General features: G+C 38.9%; 4 protein-coding genes across 4 annotated transcripts; 3 read left to right on the forward strand and 1 right to left on the reverse strand.

The window, feature by feature from the left end:
* Nucleotides 1–303: 303 nt before the first annotated feature.
* LOC121955240 (trace amine-associated receptor 1-like) lies at nt 304–1,248 on the reverse strand. The gene has a single exon (XM_088089396.1). It carries the CDS (start codon nt 1,243–1,245, stop codon nt 304–306), a length of 942 nt encoding a protein of 313 aa, XP_087945522.1. The 5' UTR covers nt 1,246–1,248.
* Nucleotides 1,249–13,432: 12,184 nt separating this feature from the next.
* Nucleotides 13,433–14,404, forward strand: LOC148186967 (trace amine-associated receptor 1-like). Its single transcript, XM_088089389.1, has one exon. The coding sequence runs from the start codon at nt 13,433–13,435 to the stop codon at nt 14,402–14,404; it is 972 nt and encodes a 323-aa protein (XP_087945515.1).
* A 6,320-nt stretch (nt 14,405–20,724) lies between these two features.
* On the forward strand, nt 20,725–21,708 carry LOC121964224 (trace amine-associated receptor 1-like). Its single transcript, XM_088089380.1, has one exon. The coding sequence runs from the start codon at nt 20,725–20,727 to the stop codon at nt 21,706–21,708; it is 984 nt and encodes a 327-aa protein (XP_087945506.1).
* A 3,371-nt stretch (nt 21,709–25,079) lies between these two features.
* LOC121938445 (trace amine-associated receptor 1-like) lies at nt 25,080–26,093 on the forward strand. Its single transcript, XM_088089408.1, has one exon. It carries the CDS (start codon nt 25,092–25,094, stop codon nt 26,091–26,093), a length of 1,002 nt encoding a protein of 333 aa, XP_087945534.1. The 5' UTR covers nt 25,080–25,091.
* Nucleotides 26,094–27,117: the final 1,024 nt, after the last annotated feature.

Here is a 27,117-nt window from a genome sequence, read left to right on the forward strand (position 1 = left end):
ATTCTGTACTTGACTTGGTAGACCGTTAAGCTAGGTGCCATAAGACAGTTAAATCAATGAAAATGATATTCATATTATTTTAGACTTATTTTATATTGAATCACTGCTCCTGATTTCTTTATTTTTTAAAAATGTATTTATTTATTTTTAATAATGCATGATTTCAAAAGCAGCTTTTGCTAGATAGTTTTTGCAGTTTAATGACAAAACCTATATGGTGGCTCTAAGAATACAGTATATAGTTAAAAATGATAACCTAACAAAGAGATGAACATATTTATTTGTAGCACTCCAGAGAATATGTCAAAGTAGTTTTGAGTCAGAAAAATTTGCTTGAAATATTTTCCCAGAAATGATCATCCTGAAAGCTGATCTGAACCAGCTGTAGAAAAAAGCATAAATAAATGGATTGAGCATTGAGTTTGACAGTGTAAGCCAGTTAAGCGATTCAATCACAGGAACTGACACACTATCAGCATTAACAAAACTAAGTGTCAGGCAAAAAAAGAAAGGAGTCCAGCACATCAGAAAGACTCCCATAATGATAGCCAAAGTTATTGTAGCCTTTCTCTCCATCTTACTGACAGTTGCTCCAGACTTTGTGTTCTGGATGCTGCGTGCCTGTCTCTGTGCCACAAGGAAAATCTTTAGGTAGATACAGATCATTATGATCACTGGCAGGTAAAAGGAGAAAATAATTCCCAATGTATTGGCTAGAACAGCATCAATTAAACACTTTTGATGACATTGCTCTTGGTTTGATCCTGCTATTACTCGACCAATGGCCACCACAGCAGAAACAGTCCAGCTGACCAGAATCATGATCACAACAACATGACCATTTATCTTAGTTCTGTATGTCAGAGGCTGACACACTGCATAATATCTGTCAATAGATATGCAACATAAATTCAGAATGGAAGCTGTGCTCAGTGTTACATCAAAGCTGTCCCGCACTTTGCAGAATAAATGCTCGTAATACAAACATGAGCTAAGAGAGAACGCCATGCTGAAAGGAAAAACTACAACCCCAACAAGCAGGTCAGCCACAGCCAGAGAGAGGATGAGAGAGTTTGTAGGAGTGTGGAGCTGTTTGAAGTAAATGATGGAGATTATTACAAGAAGGTTTCCACATACTGTGACAACAGACAACAAGCCAAGAAAAATATATAACAAAACACATTTGGTAGAAGGAGTGATTTTTACTATGAACGTTGCATTGTGTATTTTGTAGCAGGGATGCATGTCATAAATTGCAGTAGATTTTTGTTCCATGCTCCTACGGGTCATTGAAATGAGCTTGTCATTAATAATCAATAGAACTGGAAAACTTCAAAAAACATGTCTTTAGTTCTGCAGTATAATGCACAGTACCAATAGCATTGCCTATTCAAAAGATCAAAATTACAGATTATCATTTCATGTTCAATGTTCAGACAGTATATTACCATAACTGGTGTAACCTCTGGATAGTCCACATCTCTGTGTTGATGATGGGTGTCTGTGGCCACCGTGCCAAACATGAAGTCTATCAACCCTAATCTCATTACCATAATTACAGCAAACTTTGGTCGTCCAATCCAAATTGAGAAACTGAAGAACGTCATAGATGGTAAAGATCAATGAAGCATGAAGTCTGTACAATGCAATATTGTAAATCCCTTTTAAACATACTAAAATTCATAATATTTTCTAAATAATTTAGGGATAAGATCACTAAAGTCAGTAGGATATTTTCTCTGAGGCAAATTATTGTCAGAACAAACTTTTGTTCCAGTCTTGCACAATTTGAAACAGTGAAAACTTTGACCTTACACAAGGTTCCAATTTATAAACAGGAAAAGTGCACTCAGCAGAGTTCAGATCACTGCCAAGAGGCAACCCAAGCTGATTACGACTAGTCCAGGCAATTCTTAGAATTCAAGCAGACGCGCTGCATTGCATATCAGAGGCTTATAAAAATACATGCCTCGTCTATCTTGATGGAGCTGCAGCAGGTTGCACAATGCAGATTGATCTCTCATGCTAATAGGCACTTTATGTCTGATATGGATAGCTACCAATGTAATTATGAGAATGAATGTATTTATAATAACTAAACAGCCACAAATCGTTGATTCATGTTGATCATAACTGAATTTAGCCCGTAGGTTACTGCTCAACAAAGTAATAAACACCAACATTAAAACAATGAAAACAGACAAGAAAAAAACCATGTAACTGCAGTCTGCTTACTTACTGAGTGTAGATGCAAAACATGAACAAATAACACAAAAATAACAAATAACAAATAACACAACTTGCATGAACAAATTTTCTTGGTCCCAGTGTGGCTCCCCCAGAGGAGCTGTTATGATGATAATTCTCTCTTGTCTCCTTGCAGATCCTTTCACCCATCAACCACTGGAAACATTAAAAATCCTTTTCCTTATCAGAAGTTTGTAAGGCTTTTCAGTTGATGGGGACTGGAAAGGTACACACAACCTTGGTCTTTACATCCTTAGAAGCTAGCATCCTTGGAAGCTAGCACAGGTCAGCACTTTGGAGCTTGCCAAATACAGCTTAGACACAATACAAATGTGGTTCCTAGGACGGGGAGAAAATTATGTTGCTGTCCAGGTAAATAAAATAAAAATAAAAGATAAAGCCTGTAAATTCTCCCTCCCCAGCTACGAGGTCTCACTGTGAGGATTCTGGATGTTGAGGGGGTATTCTTCAGTCCAAGTGGCATGACTTTAGATGAAGGCTGTGATTTCTTGCACCTCATCCATTTTAACCTGCCATTACCCACTAATTAATACTGTGTTCCAATCAACTCGAAGGTCAGATCTTTTCGAGTTGAAAACTCAGAGCGTTCCAAACATACTGTGTTGGAAGTATCATAAAAGTATTATAAAAATGGTGGTCAGTGACAAGGGGATGTTCTTGTGGCAAGCGGCAAGAAAATTAAACAGTGATAACGTCAGCCTTCTGGCATATTTAAATAAAGAAGACGAGAGGAAACAACGTGTAAGGTAAAACCCCTTTATATATTTAATTTTATGTTGTATTTGTATTCTCAAGCAAATTGCCTTCTTTAGTATTATATATTGCTATATACTACTTTATATATAGTTTACGAACGCTACTGTACCATTGCTGCCATTGTTGTGTGACATCAGATGAGCAAATCTCAGTGAAGTCTGGCTACATTTTTTTCTCGGACTTTCCGAGTCGGAGCTCCAACTTCAGTGGCCGTTTCAGTGCACTTTTTCAAGTTGAAAAGAACTGACTTTCGAGTTGACTGAAAAGCAGCATAAGTCTAAGTTAGAGAAAATGGCCACACTTGACAGACTATCCAATATCTCCTAGACTGTGGGAATGGGGCAGGCATTAGTGACTGCATTGTCATTCACTTTCCTGAAATTTATACAGAAACTTGGTTTGCCAGCCTTCCTAGGTATCAGTACTACAGAGGGAGCCCACGGGCCAGATCAAGTGCATGATGCAGAACTAATGAAATCCAACATATTTTCTTCAGAGCTGGGTGTATCAAAGAGCCAGCTCTCACGCAGCAGGCACACTGGGCCGCACACAGTGTGGCCACAAACAAAGTTGACTGGGCTGATTCCTAAAGACTCGTGAGGTTTCCCTCACAGCAAATGTCAACAATGGCAAACCTTCATTCCACTCATGTTTTGACTCGGTGCAGAACTTGTGGAGCATGCACTTTAGAGTAAATGGTAAATAGCACTATTTTTTAGTCTTTTTGACCCCTCAAAGCACTTTCACAGTATATGTCACATTCACCCATTCACAAACACATTCACACACTGGCCAAGGCTACCATATACTGCTACACAGTAACCATTCATAAGCATGCACACTCTGATGATGCAGCATCGGGAGCAATTTGGGGTTCAGTGTCTTGCCCAAGGATACTTTGACATGTTGACTGGAGGAGCCAGGCATCGAACCGCAGACCTTCCGATTAGAAGATGACCCGCTCTACCTTTGAGCCACAGCTGGAAGTATGGTGTCTGATGTTTAGCTTGGACAGAACTGAGTGAAGATTTTGAACATGAAATTGGAGCCCTGGTCACTCTGGATACGCCACAGGAGACCAAATGTGGTGAAAAACTTAACTAGCGCTTTTATAATGGCACAAGCTTTCAAAAAGCACAATGGGATTGCCTCGGAATAGCATGTGGCCGCGCATATCACGGTGAGAATGTACTGATTACCAGATCACACTCTTGCACCTTTACGTTAAGCCAGGTGGCCTGGAAGGAAAACCAGGAAAAAACTCTGGAGGGAGTAAACCAGAGGCTAGCAACTCCATTGCATGCTAGGGAATCTTCTATAGGTTGCAGCTGAATGTGCATGGCTAAAGCTGAATAAAAAAATGCTTGGACACCCAAATCCTGGGTGAGGCATGGAGTGTGCCCCACATTAGCACAGGAGCCCTGCTCTGGTGATAGGGGGTGCTGATAGGCCTTCAGGAAGGGTAACAACCAGAAACCAGGTTTCCCTACTTAACCATTTAAAAAAGTGACCTTGAGTTGCTGCCTACCATTTGCTCAATGCCTATTGATTCTACCCACATCTGAATCTGCAGCAGGAGGGTAATGTGCTCCATCTGCTCAAGGCCCAACAATAATAGGAGGCAGGAAACCCACCAGTGCCCTGAACACTAGTTTTTGTCTGTTCATGCCTCAACCATTCCCATATTTTCTTTTGACACTTTAGAGAGAGAGGGAGGGAACCCCCACTTCACTTAAAACACAGCAATGGGCCTTTGTTGTATTTGTGCAGGCTTGCTCAATATAATATGTCCTAAGATTTGTTTGAAGAAACAATTCATTCATTCATTCATTCATTCATTTTTCTCCCCCTTCTGCCTAAAGCCATTTCTTAATGACTTTCTCTCGAGATTTAATAGAGCTTGTGTTAATACAACTAGGAAACGATAAGCCTCTTTCCCATGTGGTGTGTCAATCGGCATTCTGCAAGCTACGCCTTTACTTGATGAGACATATCCGGTGTAAGCCAACAAAATCTGCGCTCAACATGGACTGCCTCTGAGTGTGTCAGCTGGTGACCACAAGCAGTCTTTCAGCTCGTATGCCATAACTATGAAACCACTGGAAACGATGGCTGAAAGTGAAACAGACGTAATGGGAATTTCTGTTAGCTCAACATGAACAAACGTTCGACTCGATCACTGAGCGCATTAGCAACCACAAGAAATATCCTCAGAGACACTGGTGTCTCTACCTTCGGTTTATTTCTTCCCGTGAGGCAAAGAGATGCGTCCTCAACAGCCAAGATCAACCAGACCAGAATGCACCAGCCTGGGATCAAACAGAACAGGCTCACTATCTCATCCGTCGGTAGCCGACTTGGCTCAGCACGGGCCCTATCTGGCATATTAGCTATCGAGAACGATTAGCAATATGCTTCAGTGGCGCTCCAGCATATGAGTATCTTAAGCTTATTTTCTCACCTGAGTTTGAAAGACTCTGTCTCAATAGCAAAGATCAACCAGAAAAGGAGCCGACTTGGCTCAGCATGGTCTCAACCAGGCACTTAGCTCGCAGGTAAGTTCACTGATGGCAAGTTTTTGCTGTTAGCTGACTTGCCCCCCCCCCAGACATGTTAGCTCACGAGCACCACAAACAAAATGCTGATATAGGAAGGCAAAGCTTCTGTAACCAAGAGATCACTGGAAACAATAGCTGTGGACAGGAACGTTGCAACTCAGAAACCACAAGAAACAGTGCAGCAAAGAAAATAAATGCTGTACCCACACGTTTTCTTTTCTCTATCTTTCAAGATACAGCACACCTTGCCACATGCTGCACCTTGATCCAAGTGAAGCAAAAACAATGAAAAAAACAATGAATCCACGCCATCACAGATGCATTATAGATGAACCACAGAGGTTTTGGAGATACCGTAGCCTACCTCAAGTGCCTGAGGAAGGTTTCATTTTTCCAAGCAAGGCTGCAATATCACCTACACAGGACAGAAGAACTTCAAGATGGATGGGTGGGAGAAACCATTTTTGAGAAGACTGGACAACATACAACCTGCCATTTGCAATCTTGTCTATGAAATGGTTGAGAGAGTTATTGCAATATAGCTGATTGGTAAGTTAGGAGCACAGGGAGAAACAATATTGTTTATAGTATTAGGATTTAAGGATTATCCGGTAACACTTTCCATGAAGACCATATTCATACTGTATTATGACAGCATTCATAGTGAATTCTAATCCATTCATAATGCTTGGTGGCTTAGTGTGTTTCTGCCCCAGTGCTGTAGCCGTGCATTTAGTTCTTTGTTCAGTTACTTTTTGTGAGTGCAGGCTGTGTGGCTTTATGTGGCTTTAGTTTTCTCCACATGCCAATTGATGCATAGCTTAGCACTGGGGTGTCACACTGCCGTCTTAAGAAAACCGAGAACCAGACCTATGTGGAGTTTGGTCGGGAAAAGGAGGCATTGTTTAACAGCTGGTGTCTCTCTCAAAACATTCAACCCTTAACAAACTGTGTGACCTGAACCTCTTGGAGGACTTTAAAAACTGTTTACCAGAGAAAGTGGCTACTTACGTGAATGAGCAGAAAGTGACCATGATGTCAACTGCAACTGTTTTGTCAGACAAATATGTCCTCACACATAAAGACATGTTTGTGAAATCCAAGCGGAGCAGTCCGGTGGTTGAGTCACCTGCCATACCAGTGAAGCCTGTCTCTGACGCCGGGGTGAAACCAAGTGGTGACTGTAACAAACCAACATGCTTTTACTGCAGAAAGCAGGGCCATACTGTAAAGAACTATTTTGCCTTAAATAAAAAAAAAAAAAAACATCCCTCAGGGCTGTCACATTGATAAAAATGTGTGCTCCTTCCTGTCAGTTGTCCATTTTGCCTTGTAAACCATGTCTGTTAAGGCCAGTGTTGACATGTACACCCCTTTAAAATGATGAGGGTACATGTCCTTGACAGATAGTAGATTCAGTCCTGGTTACCATCTTACCATCAGACACAGCAGCTTCTCAGTCGGTCCTCTTGGAGGACATGTGGCCGCTGTTGTCGGACTCCTGTGTCAACTCTAACTCTGTTGTACTGGATTTTGGGATGCAGACTGTGGAAGTGCCTCTACACGCCATTTATCTCGCGTCAGAGTTGGTCTCATCGAGCGCCCCAACAGGTTGGAACAGAAGTAGTTCTCCAAAGGTTTCGACCAATCCTTCCTGCCCTGTGTTTGAACAAACGTCTAAGACTTGTGCGTCATAGCAGCAGCTGGTTAATGCACAGAAACATGACATGTCTTTATTCACCCTTTTCAAAGCTGTCATTTCAGGTGAGGAAGCAGAAAAAAGACCCAACTGTTATGTCATAAAAAGTGACATGCTTATGTGTAAATGGACTCCTCCGCACATGTCCCCACAAGACGACTGAGGTGTGGTGGAACAGACTGTAGTCTCACTGATGCTCCATCATGAGGTCCTCAGATTAGCACATAATGTCCCTCTTTCGGATCATCTGGGAGTTAACAAAATGTGCGATCGTATCCTCAAATGTTTTTTTCGGCCTGGAGACGTGCAGCCCTACGTTGAAATGTGTCACATGTGTCAAGTCACGGGCAAACCTAATCAAACGATCTCCCCATGTCTGCTCTATCTGATCCTGGTGATTGGCGAGCCATTTGAGTGCGCGATTGTGGACTGTGTTGGTCCTTTTCCTTTTCCCCGAAATCAGTTTCTCCTGACCATAATGTGTTCCGCGACTCTGTTCCCTGATGTTGTTCCCTTTTACAAAATCACGGCCCCAGTGGTCGTCAAAGCTCGCGTGAAGTTCTTGTCCCTCTTTGGTCTGCCAAAAGTTATACAGACGGACCAGGGGACAAACTTTATGTCACAGGTTTTTGTGCAGTTCATGCAGCAACTTAATATCACTCACTGCCGGTCGAGCGCGTATCATTCTGAGAGTCGGGGGGCGATTGAACGCTTCCACCAGACTTTGAAGTCCATGCTTCGTGCATACTGTATGGAGGGTGACAAAAACTGGGATGAAGGCCTCCATCTTCTCCTTTTAGCCGTCTGTGAGGTTGTTCAGGAGTCTCTGGGTTTTAGTCCAGCTGAGCTGGTGTTCGCACACACCATGTGATGCCCCCTCAAGCTCCTGCAAGAAAACTGATTGAGTAATAAAAAGTTGCAAAATCTGCTCGATTACCTTTGCAATTTTTGTTTCAAACTACACCATGCATGCGCATTGGCTAGGAAACACATGTCGACCGCGAAAATGAAAATGAAAATGCGGTTTGACAAAGACATGAAATAGAGAAGCTTCAGCCCACGTGATAAAGTGCTGGTGTTGTTACCAATTCCCGGTTCGGCTCTACAGGCCCGTTTCACTAGTCCTTATGTGGTCCAAATTAAGTGAGTGACCACGATTACATTGTCACCACCCCCAAGCATACGCGGCAAAGTAGATTGTGTTACATTAATATGCCAAAGCCGTACCTTGACAGAGATGCTGTCCTGTCCCCTTCTGCCACAAACGAAAGCAGAGCTGTCATGGCGCTATCCGGTGCTGAAGTCACAGAGGCACAGCACGCTCTGCCGCTGTCCAGTGCTGGAGCCGCTGAGTCTTCGGCTGCCTTGACGTTGTCTGATATTGAGCTGGGTGATGACATTGTTTGTCCACTCAAGACTGGTTGGCAAATTCCGAGATGTTGTCTAAACACAATGAGTGTTTCCCGCATTTGAGTCAGTCTCAGCATGGGGATGTGGTCAGTTTAATTGAATCCTTCGTGTCCTTATTTTCAGATGTGCCGACCCGAACCCATGTGCTACAGCATGACATGATGTGGGGGAACCCCCATCGATAAAGCAACATGCATACCCATTGAACAGCCAAGTGAAACGGCTTTGTCTGCAACAGCAGGTAAATGACATGCTAGAGAATGACATTGCAGAGTTCAGCTCTAGTTCGTGGAGCTTGCCGTGTATTCTGACTGACAAGTCTGATAGCTCAGACCACTTCTGCACTGGTTTCCGTAAGTTGAACGGGGTAACAAAGCCTAACTGTTATCCTTTCCCCCAGGTCGAAGATTGTGTTGACAACGTTGGCATTTACGTACCTACTTGACCTGTTGAAGGGCTACTGGCAGGTGCCACTCACTCCCTGGGCAACTGCTGATGCATTCTTACAATACACAGTAATGCCATTCGGTGTGCGTAATACTCCTCATTCCAGCATCTGGTAAACACAGTATTGTCTGGGTTGGCTGGCTGCGAAGCCTAAAGAACAGCATGTTCTCCCCGTGTCTACGTGAGTTCTCTCCGGGGTCTCCGGCTTCCTCCCACAGTCCAAAGACATGCAGCTCAGGTTGACTGGTGACTCTAAATTGACCTTAGGTGTGACTGTGTGTGTGAAAGGTTGTCTGTCTATATTTGTCGGCTCTGCGATAGTCTGGCAACCTGTCCAGGGTGACCCCGCCTCCCGCCCCATGACAGCTGGGATTGGCTCCAGCCCCCCCGTGACCCTCGCTAGGACAAAGTGGCTACGGAAAATGAATGAATGATACTCTTCCTGGGCAGCCCGCCCAGATGAATTGAGACCCGCCCAGGAAGATGAAATCCGAATTCCACTGTTTTTTCCAATCAGCGATGTAATTTTACAGTGCAAACAGACCATCCATCCTCCAGCCCCACCAGTGTTTCCCATTAATTACAATGGCGGGCTGCCATAGTCTAATTTGTCCTGCCCTAGTCTTAATGGAGCTGGATTGTTGATTAAGAGCTGTATTAAAACACTGTTGAGTTATTTGTCGCACAGTAGCGGCAGAGACGTGCAGCAGAACGTCAGGCGCATTAAAAGTGAAACTGACCCGTTCATTCTGCTGGGACTTTCACTGACAAAAATCTGCAAATACCTCCTCTCATCTATCGATCTGATAAGCTGTGAACGTATCAACAGATCAGTGTTCATACGTAACACTCATTGACATAGTTTTAACAAATAAGCCATTCAAATATGTTGCCTCAGGTGTCTTCCCAAATGATGAAGAAGTGATCAGTGTAATAGCAGTTGTGCGAGATACAAAAATCCTAAGCAACACTTTGTTAAGCAAGCATTGATTTGTATCATTTTAACTGGGCAAGAATTGCGCTTTTTGATGATAAGCTTGCCTGGGATTATTTTCATACTAACTTCATTGATATTATAAACAAACATGCCCCCCCCCCACAAATTTTGAATTACAGGGCGTGATAATCCTACAACGGAGCTCCTAGAAGTACTGCATGAATGTAACTCAGCATGGGCCAGGGCACGCAAGTCAGGTATGGAAGCTGACTGGCTTCATTTCAGACAACTGAGGAATAAATTTACCTCTCTCCTTAGAAAATCAAAAGCTTTTTCTATCTATGACTTCAATAAGTCTAAACAATCCAAAGAAATTCTGGAAACCATTAAGTTGTTGTCTGCTTGCTGTAACTCCATTAACTTTCCGCCTAGTATACTCATGGACGGTCTCAGGGTAACTGACAAGACTGAAATGTTAAACCATTTTAATAATCATTTTATTTCATCTGTTTTTTTAGAATTTCCCAGATTTTTAAAAGTGCTGCTGGCATTGATCAGGTTTTTAATTTAAAAATGTTTAAAGGGCTCTTAAAGAACTGAATCCTAAAAAAATCCTGCTGGCCCGGATAATTAAGAGCCGCTGTTTTTAAAATTGGCAGCAGAATTTATATGTAAACCTTAGTGTCACATTTCTAATTTCATCTTGTTAACAAATGCTATCCCCAAGGACTAGGAAACTGCCTTTGTTATTCCCCTTCTGAAAGGAGGAGACCCAAGTATTTTAAACAATTACAGACCAATCTCTAAACTCTCCATCCTGCCAAAGGTACTTGAATCTTTGGTCTGTAACCAAGTAAAAGAATACCTTTCTACCAACTCTGTACTGTCAATATTTCTGTCTGGTTTCTATAAACAACATAGTGCGATTACTGCTGCAATGAAGGTCTTAAATGACCTAACCGAGGCTCTCCACAAAAAACAGTGCTGTCGTTTTTCCTTTTTATTGATATGTTTGAGGCCTTTGATACTTTGGACCACAACACTTTACTTGGACGGCTTAAAGCCACTGTTTTTTTCTCCAAATGCAGTTGGGTGGTTTGCCAACTACCTCACTGACAGAACCCAGGCAATTCAGCTTGAGGGTGTTACCTCAGAGGTGTTGCAGGTCCTTAAAGACGTTCCACAAGGTTCGGTCCTTGGCCCATTATTATTTACTTTATATATAAACTGTCTCGGTAAGAGTATTCCAAACTCATCTTTCCATTTCCATGCTGACGATACTGTCATTTACTGTTTTGCACCTACTCCTGCAAAAGCTTTCAGTTATCTTCAGCGTGCATTTGACAGAGTACAAGAACAACTTTGTGAAATGTAGCTTGTTCTGAGCACAGACAAAACAAAACTCATGTTTTTCAACACCTCAAGAGTATTCAGATCTGTTTTGTCTGAGAAAATTGTTACCAGAAATGGTCAACAAATTCATTTGGTATCTACATTTAAATGACTTGGGTTTTTAATTGATGACAACGTGTCTTTTAAGGAACATATTCAGTATATTGTGAAATAGCTGAAACTTTTATTTGGATTTTCTTATGGAAACAAGTCTTGTTTTTCTTTTTTATGTGAAACATAGACTGGCGAAGTCTACCTTCTTACCGTTCATTGATTATGGTGATGTGCTTTACATGAATGCCTCTGCTCACTGTCTTCACATGCTGGATAACATGTATCACAGGGCTCTGAGATTCATACGAACTTTGGATATCTCACCCACCCCTGCGTTCTGTACTCAAAAGTGAGCTGACCTGCTTTATGTACACATCACCTGTGTTACTGGTATGTTTTTATTTTCAAGTCCATTATCAGCAAACTTCTTCCTTATTTATTGTCTCTTTTAAACCTGAAACATGGACAACACAATCTCCGTTCTAAGGACTTTTTGCGTTTTGAAGTTCCCAAAGTCTGAACAGAAATAGGAAAGAAAGCTTTCAGGTTTTCCGCTCCTGCTACATGGCACAATCTCCAGACTGATCTTCAGCTTCAAAACTTAGTGACCCTGAAACTGAGTTCAAAACTATGGTGAAATCCATTGAGCCCAGCCAGTCTGTGTGCAAATGTTTTACCTGACTGTGTCAGTGTATTTTAATTTATGTGATTCTATGCAATTTTATGTTAATTTATTGTAAACTCTGTGTTGCTGCTGATCTTGACCAGGTCTCCCTTGTAAAAGAGATCTCTGATCTCAATGGGACCATCCTGGTTAAATGGTTATCTATCTATCTATCTATCTATGTGTGTGTGTGTGTGTGTGTGTGTGTGTTTATGTGTGTATTCATAAAGCATTATGAATGCATTATAATTCACTATGAATGCCTTCATAATGCATTATAGATGTGGTCTTCATAGAAAGTGTTATCTATTTTTCTTGTGGAAGACATTAGATGAAGAAGTAAGATGATCTCTCAGCCTTCACAAAACCATTTAAGGTAGCCATAAGTTCACTGTTCTCCATAATTGTTTAGTCATTCAACATTTACATCTAAAACATTGAATTGTTTTGTTTATCCATGGGGGAGATTTTTTGAGGTGATCTTTCTATGCTTTCAGGGCAACCACTTTATTTAGCACCAGGGGGCAATGATCATAAAAAGAATTCACAAGGGTGTCTACATTTCTGTCATTTAAAAGAATATTGCAGTCAAGCAATATGGAGAAGTTAACAGCTGAAGCCTCATTCATGTGGTGATGTGGAGGGATACTCTAGATATGATAGAGATCTGAATTCTACTGAGAACACTTTTCTAGTTCATGAACTAGAACATCTTGTAAGGTCAAACTTTAAACTTATCCAATGAGAAATCTCAAATTATACTACACTGACTGGCATAAAAGTTTGTACTGACATTAACTGTTCTCAGAGAATATATCCTATTGACTGAAGTAATCTCATAACATTATTTTAGAAAATATCAATTAATAATTGCAGGGTACGCACATGCATGCTTCATGAGTCTTGATTTATCTTTGACATTCTTCAGTTTCCCAATTTGGATTGGACGACCAGAGTTTGTTCTAATCATGGTAATGAGATTAGGGCTGATAAATATTATATAAGTCTAATAGGACATGTTGGTGGCCACAGAAACCCAGCAACAAGACAGAGGCATGGACAATCTTGAGGGTACACATGCTATGGTACTATACTGGATGGACTATTAACATGAATTGATAATCTCTATTTTTAATATTCTAAAAAGTTATGTCTTTTGTATTGTGCATTACACTGCAAAACTAAACTTTTTCTTTTTAAGGTTGTTGATGACTGATGACAATCTCATTTCAATGACCAGTAGGAGCATGGAAAACAATTTTACTGTTATTTATGACATGCATCCCTGCTACAAAATACACAATGCAACGTTCATAGTAAAAATCACTCCTTCTACCAAATGTGTTTTATTATATATTTTTCTTGGCTTGTTGTCTGTTGTCACAGTATGTGGAAACCTTCTTGTAATAATCTCCATCATTTACTTCAAACAGCTCCACACTCCTACAAACTCTCTCATCCTCTCTCTGGCTGTGGCTGACCTGCTTGTTGGGGTTGTAGTTTTTCCTTTCAGCATGGCGTTTGCTCTTAGCTCATGTTTGTATTATGAACATTTATTCTGCAAAGTGCGTTACGGCTTTGATGTAACACTGAGCACGGCTTCCATTCTGAATTTATGTTGCATATCTATTGACAGATATTATGCAGTGTGTCAGCCTCTGACATACAGAACTAAGATAAATGGTCATGTTGTTGTGATCATGATTCTGGTCAGCTGGACTGTTTCTGCTGTGGTGGCCATTGGTCAAGTAATAGCAGGATCAAACCAAGATCAGTGCAATCAAAAGTGTTTCATTGATGCTGTTCTAGCCAATACATTGGGAATTATTTTCTCCTTTTACCTGCCAGTGATTATAATGCTCTGTATCTACCTAAAGATTTTCCTTGTGGCACAGAGACAGGCACGCAGCATCCAGAACACAAAGTCTGGAGCAACTGTCAGTAAGATGGAGAGAAAGGCCACAATAACTTTGGCTATCATTATGGGAGTCTTTCTGATGTGCTGGACTCCTTTCTTTTTTTGCCTGACACTTAGTTTTGTTAGTGCTGATATTGTGTCAGTTCCTGTGTTTGAATCTCTTAACTGGTTTGCACTGTCAAACTCAATGCTCAATCCATTTATTTATGCTTTTTTCTACAGCTGGTTCAGATCAGCTTTCAGGATCATCATTTCTAGGAAAATATTTCAAGGTGATTTTGCTGATTCAAAACTACTTTGACATCATCTCTGAAATGCTGAAATAGCCAGCAGACAAAAGACTACTGAGAAGAAAAAACAAAGATAGATTAAGCCCTCCTTAACTTATCTCCCTCATGTTGGGCTGAAATTTGTTTATTTACAGCTCTATACTGTTTTCTATCTTACACCAGATATATTTTTGTACCTGAACTGCACTACTTGATAAACATATACTTTAAGACAGATTTTTAAGAAACCAAATCATGCTATCAAATTTTTAAACAGAAAATGAAATTTATTACAAAATGTTACATACACTATGCATGACACAACATTAAAAACAAAACATTTGCACAGTGAATCCTTCTGAAAAAATACAGTTTGACCAGCTTAATGTATGTTTTTGCATCATTTTTGATGGTTTAGCTGGTCATACCAGCTTGTAAGGTCACTCTAGCTGCTTTACCTATAGCAGTTCCTTTAAAACTGAAACCAAATCTATGTCTTTGAGTATGGAGGGGGGAGTATGAAAAGTAAGTGGCATAAATCAGGTAGGTCTACTGTTATTAGATATGCAAAAAGATAAATGTGCACAGCTTAATGGACTGGCCACACCAGCATGTCTGGCTGGTGGCCCATCCAGCTAAACCATCAAAGACTAGCAAGAACTGGGTCAGGACTATCTAAGACCATCTTAAAAAAGCTAAAACCAACCAACACCACACTTGATTTTTATCACAGAGACAGTACTGGTAAGAATGCAGTTTTTCTATCCCTTGAACTATGACCATGGTTTAAAGTCACAAGAAATGATGCTTTGTATCTTATATTCTGTATGTGCTTATTCATAATTTGTTACTACCTGACTTAAAGTAAAGTAAAAAAAAATTGACCCTTGTGGTTTTGTGTAATTAATTGGGAAATGCAGTTTCTCAGATTGATACAGAGACATTTGAAACAACTTTACTCATATTCTTATTTTGTAATTAACATCAAGCATAAATTTCAAGACCATATGATAAAGCTTGATGGAGACAAATCTTTCCCTGCAATGCAATGCCAAAAGATTTCTAGTCCCTGAGGATAAGAGTTTACCTAACTTGGGCTGAGGCCAAGTTTGGGCGAAGTCCAAGTGAGTTTAAGTCCAAGTTTGGGCTAATTTTAAAAAAAATATATATTATCATTTTATTTAAAAGGCGTAGATGCTTCTATTTGCCTCCCTGTTGGCTCTGCTAAAATTGTTCTAAATCTGTGCTAAATTTAGGCTCTATTGTCTGTTTTGCCACTGGTGATTATGCTTTTTGTGGTTGGTGTAAACCACAATTAAAATAAAGTGATTGACACTAGGAATTATTTTTGTAGTTTTAGTATACATACGGTGCCAGAGTGCATAAAATAGCATCAAAATAGAGGGGTTTTTTTTTTGTATATAAAAACAAGCACCCAATAGAGGTCCTACCTAAGCTCCTAATGACCTAATATCCTAGAATTGTCCTAAAACTGGAGAAACCTGTTGAAATCCTAGAAACAACCCAAAATCTTAAAAACATCCTAGCACCGTCCTAAAATCTCAGAAATGTCCTAAAATCCTAGAAAGGTTCCAAAATGCTAGAAATGTCCCAAAATCCAAGAAACTTTAAAAAACCTCAGACATTCTAAAATCTTAGAAAAATCCTTATGACCTGGAATTGTCCCAAAGTCCAGAAATCCTCAAGATGTCCTAAAGTCCTAGAAATGTTCTTAAGTCTTAGAAATCTCCTAAAATCTTGAAAACATAAAACCTTATGAAAATCCTCAAGTCCTAGAAATGTCCTAAAATCCTAGATATACCCTAAAATCCTATAAAACATGTATAAGGTTGCTACAACTGGCCCCTGGCCTCTTGTCATTCAAGTGGCCCCCAATCAAAGCAAGTTGAGTACCCCTGCTGTCTTGTGTTGTAATTTTATTCCTTATAGTAACTGTGTTTACATATTTTACTTTTAGGAAGAGATTAACAGTGTGACGGTCCCTCTCTGCATGTTCTCTTTTTTACTCTTCACCTGGTTAACATCCAACTCTGTCTGCAGCTGATTTAGCTCACCCAGAGCCCAGAATAGTTTTTTTCTTTTCCCATTTTGTGGACATTGAAGCAGCCTGATGCTGCCAATGTGGTGCAGCCACAGTGCATTCTCTGTGGCTCCCTGTGAAACAATTCATGTGTGTGTCATGTGTGGAATTGTTGGATCAGAGGTCAGAGGTGTTCCACAGGGAAGCTCCTCCTCACCAACAAACTTAGAGATCAGGCAGGAGTTGTCAGAGCCATTGCATGAATGTTGTTGATGAGAGCAAACGGAAGAAAACGGAGGTTTGCATCAGAGTGTTGTGCAAACACAGGCATCACGTACCTCACAAGTTCTCTTTGTGGTTGGAAGGGTTAGGGTTAGTTTTTTATCTCATCATCATAAGAAACTGAAACATTCGGCTCTCTATCAAGTAATCTATGTTCTTCAGACATATCTCAAACCAGTGAGGCTGTCCTGTCTTCAAACATAGATTATTGAGAAATGTGGGGAAAACACCTGAGAGAAGTGTGTGACAGAAAGACAGAAATAATATGTGTTTGTACCTACAGCTATGATGGAGAGAGAGGTGAGCATAAATAAATATAGTCTTTATATTTTTTTAAAAGTGAAGACATGAGATAATAAAGACTGCAACTTTAGTGTAAAGCTTTTAGTTGTAAATGCCATGTCTGCTATTAATGTGGCCAACTTTTGAACTTAGCCAAATAACAGCCAAAAGCTTGACACATTCACACAAAATGAATGTAGACTATGGAGTAGCCAATCTGATTGGCATTCCTATATAAGAGGACACAACGTCCTTTGAAAAAGTTTAGAATTTTTTTGCATAAAAATGTGTGGGATCCCTACGCCAAAAGCCATCTTGAGCATCTGTGTGATGATGCTGATTCACGGCATCAGCTAAGAACATGGCCAGACAGAGCCAGTGATGGCGTTACTATACACAGGCTGATGGAATCGTGGCACAATGATACACCACAGGACATCCTCAGGTTGAAATGCTGCCATCCATGCAAGCATGTGCTTTTGTTTACATTTCAGTGTTAGTTGCCATGTGCTTTTGTTGCCAAAAGTAACCATGTGCATCAACCACCATATGCTTGTATTGGCATCTTAGTAATGGGGGGCAATTTTAAATTGTATTACTGTGCTGCTCAGGAAGGGTCAGTGTATTACCTCTAAAAAGCTAGTCAAACAGACAAAGAATGCTTTCTTTAGAAATCCAATCTCAGTGATATGCACATCAACATGTTGGCAACACACTTGCATTGTCACATTTTTCTCCATTTTTGGACAACAGTTGTTTTAGACTTGGGAGAGCAGACGGTGGATTAAAGGTGTGGTTTAACAAAGGTATGGAGAAATCTTCAGATTTATATGCATACATCTGTCTGCTGTCATATGTTCTGTTGAGTGTAAAAATGGGATGTTGTATGGCAATATGTCTTTAAATACTTACAGGTTAAACAAATCTTACCCACACATAAGCAACTATTGTCTGTGCCTCCATTGTCTGAAACTACATGAATGAAGGTCATGTAACCATTTCTCATCAGAAAAAAAGAGCTCCACAAAGTCCACAGGCTGGTCAGAGTGAAGAGCAGCAGCACCATTAATGGGTCCAGGAGTGACAGTGAATGTGATGGTGTTTGACTCCCAGTCACTGTCATGCCACTCCCTCTCAGGAACTGGACAGCCTCCACGGGAGCCCCTGATAAGCCCACGTCCTCTCCTGCTTGGAAGTGTCGCTGTTTGTATCGAGTTGGCTAGCGCTAGCGGGCACAGGTACAAACTCATTTCGCCGAGGTGGATGAATGGCTGCCCTGATCCCTCGACCCATCACTCAGCTCACTCTCTGTTTCTGTGAGTGGCCGATTCCTCACACACAGATTGAGAATTTCTTCTGGCGTCCGCTGGCGAAACTGGCCACTTGACCCTCTGTTTTTTGGAAGGGCATTTTATGCCGATAATCAGTAGATATAGCTTCGTCGTTGTAGATTCAAATCACCTCCATACTGATCACTCTGCTCTCTGATCCCGGCTACCCCAGAAGCCCCAAAATTACACAAAGGGAGCGTGAAAGCACCCCCTTGTGCCAGCCGTTGAAAACACACTTTGACGTATAAATACGTCAATGGCACTCAAGTATTGGCTTTTGAATGACGTATATACAGTATATGTCAGTGGCACTCAATGAGTTAAACAGATGGTGTTTGAAGAGTTTTTTGAACATGTCCAGAGGTCAGGTGTTTCAGATCCATAGGGAGCATGTTCCAGAGACTGGGGGCTGTCACACTGAAGGCTCTATCTCTGAGAGCTTGGTATGGGGAAAGAAGAGCAGGCCTGTGCCTAAGACCACCACCTGGGGCATGACCATGGAGGGATTTATAGGTTAGGAGGAGGATTTTGTAATGAATGGGGAACTTGACTGGAAGCCAGTAAAGGTGGATGAGGATTTGGGTGGTGAGCTGCCAGGGCTGGGTACGGGCGAGAACCCTGGTGGCTGAGTTCTGAACGTGCTGGAGCCTGTCCAGGGCTTTGCTGGGTACCAAAGACAGGACTCCTTTTCGATAGTCCAAATGGGAGGTTATAAATGCATAAATGAGGGTTTCTGCCATGGAGTTGGAGAGTGATGGCCACAGTCTGGAGATGTTTTTGAGGTGAAAGAAGGCAGATTTGGTGATGGATTTGATGTGGGACTGAAAGGAGAGGGTGGAGTCCAAAATGATGCAGGTTGCGGACCTCGGAGGATGGGCAGATGGAGTACCGTCTGCTTTGAGAAGGAGATCTCCAACCTTCCACAACCATGAGCTCTGTTTTGTTAGTGTTGAGTTTAAGGAGGTTAGTTGACATCCAGGCTTTGATGTCATGCAGGCGGTTCATCAGGGAGTGGGTGTAGGAATGGAAACTGAGACCATGTTGACGGATGATTTGACCAAGGGAAGCATGTAGATTATGAAGAGGTTGGCTGTGCAGTGCAACTGTCTGGTGACCATCTGGTGATTAGTTGACAGCTCTGCTCCAATCTTCACCTGAGGGGCCAAGACATTTGGCTGCAGATCTGATGATAGGACAAAGTCAATAACTGATCTTTGGCCTCGGGTGTTTTTACTCTTATGAACCATTCTATGCTTGAACACAGCATTAGTTTTGTCAAATCTATGACTAGCACAGAAGTCCAAAACCAATACACTGCTCGGCTTCAGATGAGGCCCAATAACCCTTCTCTGGGTTTCTCCATCATTGCCCATATGAGCGTTGATGACCCCCAACAGAACTGTAGTGTCCCCAGATGGTGTCCCTTCCAGGACACCACCAAGAGACTCCAAGAAGGTCAGGTACTGTGAGCTGCTGTTTGATGCATAAGCAAACAATTGTTAAACTTTATTTGAAAACTCCATCTACAGATAGTTTAAATTAATTTGTAACATTTCAACACTGTATTAGTTGAGGTTTAACAATTTGGCTGTTTCACTTTGTCTGTAGATGTTTATATATACGGTGACAGTTTATGAGTATACCTAGATATTCTCAGAGTAAATAAGTTGAATTTCGACAATTCACTCAACTGCATACATTGTGTGAATAGTTTAACTTAATTATTCTGACAGTATGTTCATGAATGGTCCCATACACTCAAAAGAGAGGGGAACAGTTGTATTATTGAATGTTGGCTAATAAACTATTGAAACGTTATAAAATACTCTATAAACTATCTGTAGACGGACTCTCCAAAAAAAGTGTTACCTTTTGTTTCATGCTGGCCATATGTGTTATAGTGTTATTGTTCCCTTTAAAACTAAAACAATGTTTTTGTGGATTTTGGGAGACAAATTTTTTGTCTGCTGGGGCGCTTTCCATTGTGTTGAAAGGTCTGATAAGTGCTGACATAACTGTCTTTCATCCTGCTGAAAACTATAGCTGTTCAGCTTAAATCAGAGCTTTTTTTTCACTTTCTTTTTTTCCCTGTCTGATTTGGCATGGATGAAAACATTACACAACTCTTTTTGATAGGCTGGGTAGTTCCTCAAGTGACTCTGTGTGGAAAAATTGGCAGAGTTTACTTTTCATAACATCAATATTAATTATGGTAATGATAGTGCTTAATAAATACTTATTAGCAAGTCTACAGTTTCTTCACAGATTTACAGTGACCAAGCACTCATGCTCCACTATACAGGTACTGTATGACATTTAAGCTATGTTTGAAATTGTGCATTTAAGGTGAGAAGAATTTCTGAAATACTTGAAAACATTTCAAAGTGTTATTGATCACTTGCAGGAGCCCAGAAGCATGGAACCAGAATCCATCTTCAACACCACATATGTTGTTAATAACATACATGCTTGCTATGAATTAGGTGATACATCTTACATCTTACTAAGCAGTACTAATGCATTGTGTGTTTTGTTATTTGTTGTGCTTGGTTTATTGTGTGCTGTTACAATATGTGGAAACCTTCTTGTAATAATCTCCATCATTTACTTCAAACAGCTCCACACTCCTACAAACTACCTCATACTGTCTCTGGCTGTGGCTGACCTGCTTGTTGGGGTTTTACTGTTTCCTTTCAGCATGGTCTTCTCTGTTAGTTCCTGTTGGAACGAGGACTTATTTTGCAAAGTACGAGACAGCTTTGACATATCACTGTGCATGTGCTCTATCCTGAACTTATGTTGTATTTCTATTGACAGATATTATGCAGTGTGTCAGCCTCTGACATACAGAACTAAGATAAATGATCATGTTGTTGTGATCATGATCTTGGTGAGCTGGAGTATTTCTGCTCTAATAGGAATTGGTGTAATCATGTCGGGATTAAACCCAGACACATGTGAAGTCAACTGTTCAAATAATGCACTCTTTGCAAACATTATGGGTCTTATTTTGTCATTTTACCTGCCAGTGATCATAATGCTCTGTATCTACCTAAAGATTTTCCTTGTGGCACAGAGACAGGCACGCAGCATCCAGAACACAAAGTCTGGAGCAACTGTCAGTAAGATGGAGAGAAAGGCCACAGTTACTTTGGCTGTCATTATGGGAGTCTTTCTGATGTGTTGGACTCCTTTCTTTTTTTGCATGACATTTCTTACTTTTAGTTATGATTCAGTGTCCGTCCCCGTGTTTGACACACTCAACTGGCTTGCACTGTCTAATTCACTGCTCAACCCTTTTATTTATGCGTTCTTTTACAGCTGGTTCAGATCAGCTTTCAGGATGATCATATCTGGAAAAGTATTTCAAGGTGATTTTTCTGACTCAAAACTTCTCTGACTTCTTGTTTAGAAAGCTTGGATTTTGTTGATTTGAAATAGTTGGCGCAATAAAGATCGTCATCTTTCATCTCTGTTGTACTCTACACTGTGCTCTCCTGCTTAAGATATAAATGTTTTCATTGAAATCTTCATAAAAATCGATTGAGATTAGTGAAACAGATTTACAAAATATGCAATAACAACATAAAAATGCATAACGCTTATTGCAGAACTTGACAATGATAGATTTTTAATGGTCATACATGTATATATGTATATGTATATGTATATGTATATGTATAGATATATGTATATGTGTGTGTATATATATACAAAAAATTGTGAACATACTTTAAATATATAATTTTAATTATGAATATAGTTCTTTGGACATTTTTCTTTAATTAATGTAAAATAAAAATTGTTTTTCAGATCTTTCTTTTGTTTTTTATTTTTTTAATAATTCCTTGAAATGTGCAGGACATTTCTTGCCGAGTTGCTCTCTGTCTCTTCCCTCCACATTTACAAAAGGAATCAAACTGATTTGCTCAGGTGTCAAAGGGTTAAGAGACTGGCTCTGACAGTCTGGTTAGATTATGTGATCATGTTAACACGTCTCCCACTAATAAGCTGTGGTCTTTCCACATCGTGTGGCAAGCATCCATATTAGTATCTCTTTTCCCATTAAAATTATACTTACATCAAAAGTATTTCAAAATGCATGATTGTTTTAATATTCCATTTAATGTGCCTTTACTATCATGTATTACAGTGTTATTATAATAATAATAATCCATAAAATGTAGTGTGACATCCTGTTATCTTTGGAACATAGGCCCTATAACTGATCTTTTTTATACAGTTCTACAAGTTCTGACAAATATTTCATTTTTGTCAAACCGTTAAATGAAAATTAAAAAGTTGTTCTATAATCCATGACAGTTAGTAGACAATGACATTGTTGTATTTCTACCATTCATATAATATGGAATACAAAGATGTATTGTTTACAAAAACTTCACATGTAAGCAAACCTCAAACAGTAAATATCATATAACAGTAAACAGTATATATCACAAAATACACTGTGATGTTTATTGTTATGATGATATTTTGAGCGACATAGTGTTCTTTGATGTCTTCATGACATTTTTTGGCACATACTATACTATGAAGTTTTTATGGTATTGTGAGAGACATTATACTATAGTATGACCGTAGTATGTCATGCAAAATATCAGAAAAACTGATACGATACAATGACCTCCAAAATATCATAGCCATACTATGTTGTCCAAAACATCATAAAGAAGTCATACTATAGTTTGTTGTAGTCTGTTGTCCAGAAATATCATGAACAAGTCATGCTATAGTATGTTGTCCAAATGATCATAAAGAGTCATACTATTGTATGTCGTCCAAAATATCATTAAAAAAACATACTATATCACATTGTCCAAATTATCATAAAAACGTCATACCATAGTATGTCATCCAAAATATCATGAAAATGTCATACTATAGTACGTCGTCCAAAATATCATAAACAAGTCATACTATAGTCTGTCATCCAAAATATCATAAACAAATCATACTGCAGTATGTTGTGAAAAGTATCATATAAAAAAAACATAATATAACATATTGTCCAAATTGTCATCAAAAAGCCTTACTTTAGTATGTGGTCCAAAATATTATAAAAAAAAGGCCATAGTATAGTATGTCATCCAAAATATCATGAAAATGTCTTACTATAGTATGTCGTCGAAAATATCATAAACAAGTCATACTATAGTCTGCCGTCCAAAATGTCATGAAAATATCATACTTTATTATGTCCTCTAAAATATGGTGAAAAAGCCATACTATAGTATGTCGTTAAAAAATGTCTAGAATGGCATACAAATTCATACAATATGATGTTGTTGAATATATCATAAAAAAAGTTATATTGTAGTATTTCATGATGACATACTATACTACATGTTTGCCCTTATTTTTGGATGGCATACTATTCTATGATGTTTTTTGGGATTTTTGATTGATTTGTGTTAGATGCTTTTCTGTGATGTTTCTGGTAACGTTTTGATGACATACTTTACCATGACTCATGATTCATGATTGTTAGATTACAAACTATACTATGACATTCTTAACAACATATTAATTACTTTTGGATGACATACTATATTATGATGTATTTTATGCTTTTTTGACATTTTTTGATGACATAATCTACTAAGAAGTTTTTAATTTTTATTTTTGGATGGCATAAAGTTTTTAATGACATTTGGATGAATTCCTATATTATTATTTTTTGCTTTTTCATGATTTATGGATGATACTTTGATATTATGGCGTTACTGTTAGGGAACCATGTATTTGTCTTTTTGCGTCTTTATTTTTGCAATATGCTCTTTACTGTTCTACCCCAAAACATTATCAGCATTTTGCAATTAGAACAGAATGTGGCAGCAGTTTTTGTTGTGAGTCTCAACAAAAACCAAATTCAGAGATTACATAACTTGAGGTTAAGCATCACTACACTGGTTTTCTGTAGCACTGAGGATTGGTTTTAAAATTCTCTGTCTTGTTTTTAAAGCACTATGTGGTTTGGCACCATCTTACCTATCTGGCTTCTTATCTGAAGATGTTCTGACCCGATCTCTCAGGTCCTCTGGTGATGTCTTCCTTAATGTACCAAAAGTAATTACATTTAATTAATTATTTTTAATTGTTGTTGTTATTCCTCATGAAGTTATTTTATGCATTTCATGCACTTTTATTGTTTTGACTTTTGTTGTTTTTATATATATGCACATATTTATGTAGTTTTGTGTTTTTTTTTCACTTCTTGCACATCTGCATTTTATATCCAGTTATGGTATCCATGTGCTGTATGATGATTTAATTAAAAAAATATATATTTTATATATGTAAACTGCATTTTATGTCTGAAAAGTACTATACAAATTAGGATTATCATTATTATTATTATTATTATTATTATTATTAAGAAATGCTTTGAAAAATATTTTTTACAACATACTCAAGAACACAGAAACATGGCTAATGAATAATTACTTGGAACACAGGCAAACACACAATCTGATTGGACATACATTTGTATTAATTATGGTAATTACGTGGGGCTTGATCGTTTAATGTCATGTTCGGGTTCATGTGGCACAATAAACACGGACACATGACAGCACTGATGTGTCCGATACCTTGAGGCCTATGGTATGAAATTTAATTTGTATTATTTTAACTGAAAATCTCTGTGTCTTATGAACATTGATGTTGTGTTAAAACATGCTGAAGTAACATTTGAAGTATTTAAAAAGCTTTTTCAATGTATTTGGTTGATGCTGGATAATTCAATTACAGGATTCGAGAAGCATGAAACCAGAGGGGACTTTCAATGGGACTTTCACTGTTGATGACGGGCATCCCTGCTTTGATTCACATGATGGAAATTATGTATTTACAAGCCATCCCTCTGTAGCATGTGTATTATTGTATATCTTTCTTGGCTTGTTGTCTCTTGTCACAGTATGTGGAAACCTTCTTGTCGTGATCTCTATTATTTATTTCAAACAGCTCCACATGCCTACTAACTACCTCATCCTCTCCCTAGCTGTGGCTGACCTGCTTGTTGGAAGTTTAGTTTGTCCTTTGAGCATGGCGTACACTGTTACGTCCTGTCGGTATAATCCAGGTTTTTTCTGTAGAGTGCGAGGAAGCTTCGATGTTACACTGAGCACAGCCTCTATACTGCACTTATGCTGTATTTCTATTGACCGATATTATGCAGTATGTCAGCCTCTGTTTTATAAAACTAAAATAACTAATAGAGTTACCGGGATTATGATCCTGATAAGCTGGTTCATTGCTGCTGTAATCGGATTTGGCATCATGGTTGTAGGTCTATATCGAGGCAGATGTGGGGATAGTTGTTTAATTAATGCTGTATTATCGACCATCTTGGCATGTATTTTTGCCTTTTATATTCCTGTCATCGTCATGCTTAGTATTTACCTGAAAATTTTCCTTGTTGCACAGAAACAGGCAAACAGCATCCAGAACACAACCTGTCAGAACAAAAAGTCTGAAGCAACTGTCAGTAAGATGGAGAGAAAAGCAACCAAAACTCTGGCTATCGTGATGGGAGTCTTTCTTGTCTGCTGGACTCCTTTCTTTTTTTGTATCTCATTTCTTACTCCCATTAAGGCATCAGTGCCCCTTCCTGTGTTTGAAATAATGAACTGGATCACACTAGTAAACTCAATGTTTAACCCTTTCATTTATGGTTTCTTTTACAGCTGGTTCAGGGCAGCTTTTAAAATGATCATATCAGGAAAAGTATTTCAAGGTGATTTTTCAAACTCAAAGCTCTCTTGAGTTGTTGATGAAATGTTTCAGTAATTATCTTCCATGATAAAGGCTGGCAAAATAAAGATTATGTACTGTACTTGACAGTGTGTCTGTGTCATGAAGACTAACTGAATTAACTCCTCAGGCAGGCAGTTCAAAGACCGGCTGTGATGGTGAAGTCAGATTTTGCAATCATGTCACTGCACATAAAGATGTGGCCTTTCTACACTGTATAACCTATAATGATGTTTATATCAATTTGATTCAAAATAAGAAATAATATTTTAATGCATATACCACATACCAAATAGAAATATTTGTGGGCCTTGTGCATTATTATAGTAGAATTCACCTGTGATCATTATGTAAAGGATAAATGTAGGCTTTTGTGCTGCTAATATCATGTCCCTGTACAAAAAATACTGTATATGATGCCAGGTTTTTTAATTTTATTAGTGTACCAACACTGCATGGTGACTTAACAAAGACAACAATGACTGAAAAATAGATACAAACTTAACAAGTACTAACAGTTAGCATGACAGATATGAGTATAACTGCTGAATGTTTTAGGGGAAATCTGTTATGTATGCCAGATATGTTGATATGTATGAGGGTATATGAAACAATGAGTAAAAAGCAACACAGACACAAACACCTTTTTCTTTGTCTCTTTTGTGGTGCAGGAAACCTGATCCCCCAAATCTCATTGAGACAGGGCATAGTCGTAGTTATTGACAAACGATTGCTCCTCTTCCAGTTTTATATATACTGAAATTTCTGAAATTATATACACTATGTATAACTTATAAACTATAGACTATATATAACTAAATGTAAACTGTAACTATATTACACATACACACACACAAACTAAATATAACCATATATAAACTATATGTGAACAATAAACCATACATTACTATATTTAAACAATAAATTATATCTAACTATATAATAATAATAAATAAACTACATTAAAAAAAATATACACTACAAAATACATACATAACTATATATGAACTACAAACTGTATTTACTATATATAACT

The sequence above is a fragment of the Plectropomus leopardus genome, chromosome 16, assembly GCF_026936395.1.
Source record: "Plectropomus leopardus strain MGB_pleo_1.0 chromosome 16, ASM2693639v1, whole genome shotgun sequence".
Classification (NCBI taxonomy): Eukaryota; Metazoa; Chordata; class Actinopteri; order Perciformes; family Serranidae; genus Plectropomus; species Plectropomus leopardus.